This window comes from Phytophthora infestans, genomic scaffold, assembly GCF_000142945.1.
Source record: "Phytophthora infestans T30-4 supercont1.38 genomic scaffold, whole genome shotgun sequence".
NCBI classification, from domain to species: Eukaryota; Oomycota; class Peronosporomycetes; order Peronosporales; family Peronosporaceae; genus Phytophthora; species Phytophthora infestans.
The window spans coordinates 1601566-1602554 of NW_003303721.1; the positions used below are offsets into that span (position 1 = coordinate 1601566).

The window sequence follows — 989 nt, forward strand, 5'->3', positions numbered from 1 at the left end:
ACCGGATTTTCCGTGCTGGCGATCCCGAAACCTTATTCATTGAAGACGCCGTTTGCACCTCAGAGGATCGGCAGAGCAAGTTAAAAAAATGGCAAGTGCCACTTTAGCGATGTGTTCACGCGCCATTTTACACTTGATACCAGCAACAACTCACACGAATGATTTCAAAACAAATTTTGTCGAGACTTTTAAATGTTTTAATAAAATAAGTGCCAGCTATAACCTGCCGTTTTTAAGCCAAGCCTGGCGAAGTCCGTGCGCCTTACTGACGGACACCAAAACTCTAAAGTTCAACATATGGAAACCTAGCATTGTGCCAGACGTTGAAAGTCTCTCCCAACTTCGTCCTGGTGGTCCTAGGCTGTGCACTGTACCTCGAAAGTCCCTCATTCCCCAATTTGCTTGCAAGGGTCTACCCAAAGCGTGCAAATATGCTCAGCGCGAAAGTCCTGATCTTCACCGTCGGTGTCCTCGCCGCTGTCGCGGAGGCGGCTGGTACCTGTCCGTCTATCGAAAACAACGTCGACTACAGTGGCGCCGATGTCGGCAGCGCTCGTAGCTCGTCAGCGAATGGATGTTGCTCCATTTGCTCCAGCACGAATGGCTGCGGTGCGTTCACTTGGACCAACTACAACGGCGGTACGTGCTGGTTGAAGCAGTCCAAGGGCACTGGAAAGGCCAGTAGCGGCTCCATCTCGGCCGTTCTCCAGACGTCGTCCTCGTCTGGAAGCCTGCACTCCTTCTGGAAAACAACGTCGACTACAGCGGTGCTGACGTCGGCAGTGTCCCCAGCTCGTCGGCCAACGGATGCTGCTCGATCTGCTCCAAGACGAACGGCTGCGGTGCGTTCACCTGGACGAACTACAACGGCGGTACGTGTTGGCTGAAGCAGTCCAAGGGCACCGGAAAAGGCCAGCAGTGGCTCCATCTCCGGTGTGGTGCAGTCGTCGTCCTCCTCATCGGCCACTTGTCCGTCTCTGGAGAACAAC

At 53.9% G+C, this 989-nt stretch overlaps 1 protein-coding gene across 1 annotated transcript; it reads left to right on the plus strand.

The window, feature by feature from the left end:
• Positions 1-418: 418 nt before the first annotated feature.
• On the plus strand, positions 419-989 carry PITG_15170 (uncharacterized protein; the record flags this gene model as incomplete). Its single annotated transcript, XM_002898276.1, has 1 exon — positions 419-989. One exon carries the CDS (start codon positions 432-434, stop codon positions 885-887), a length of 456 nt encoding a protein of 151 aa, XP_002898322.1.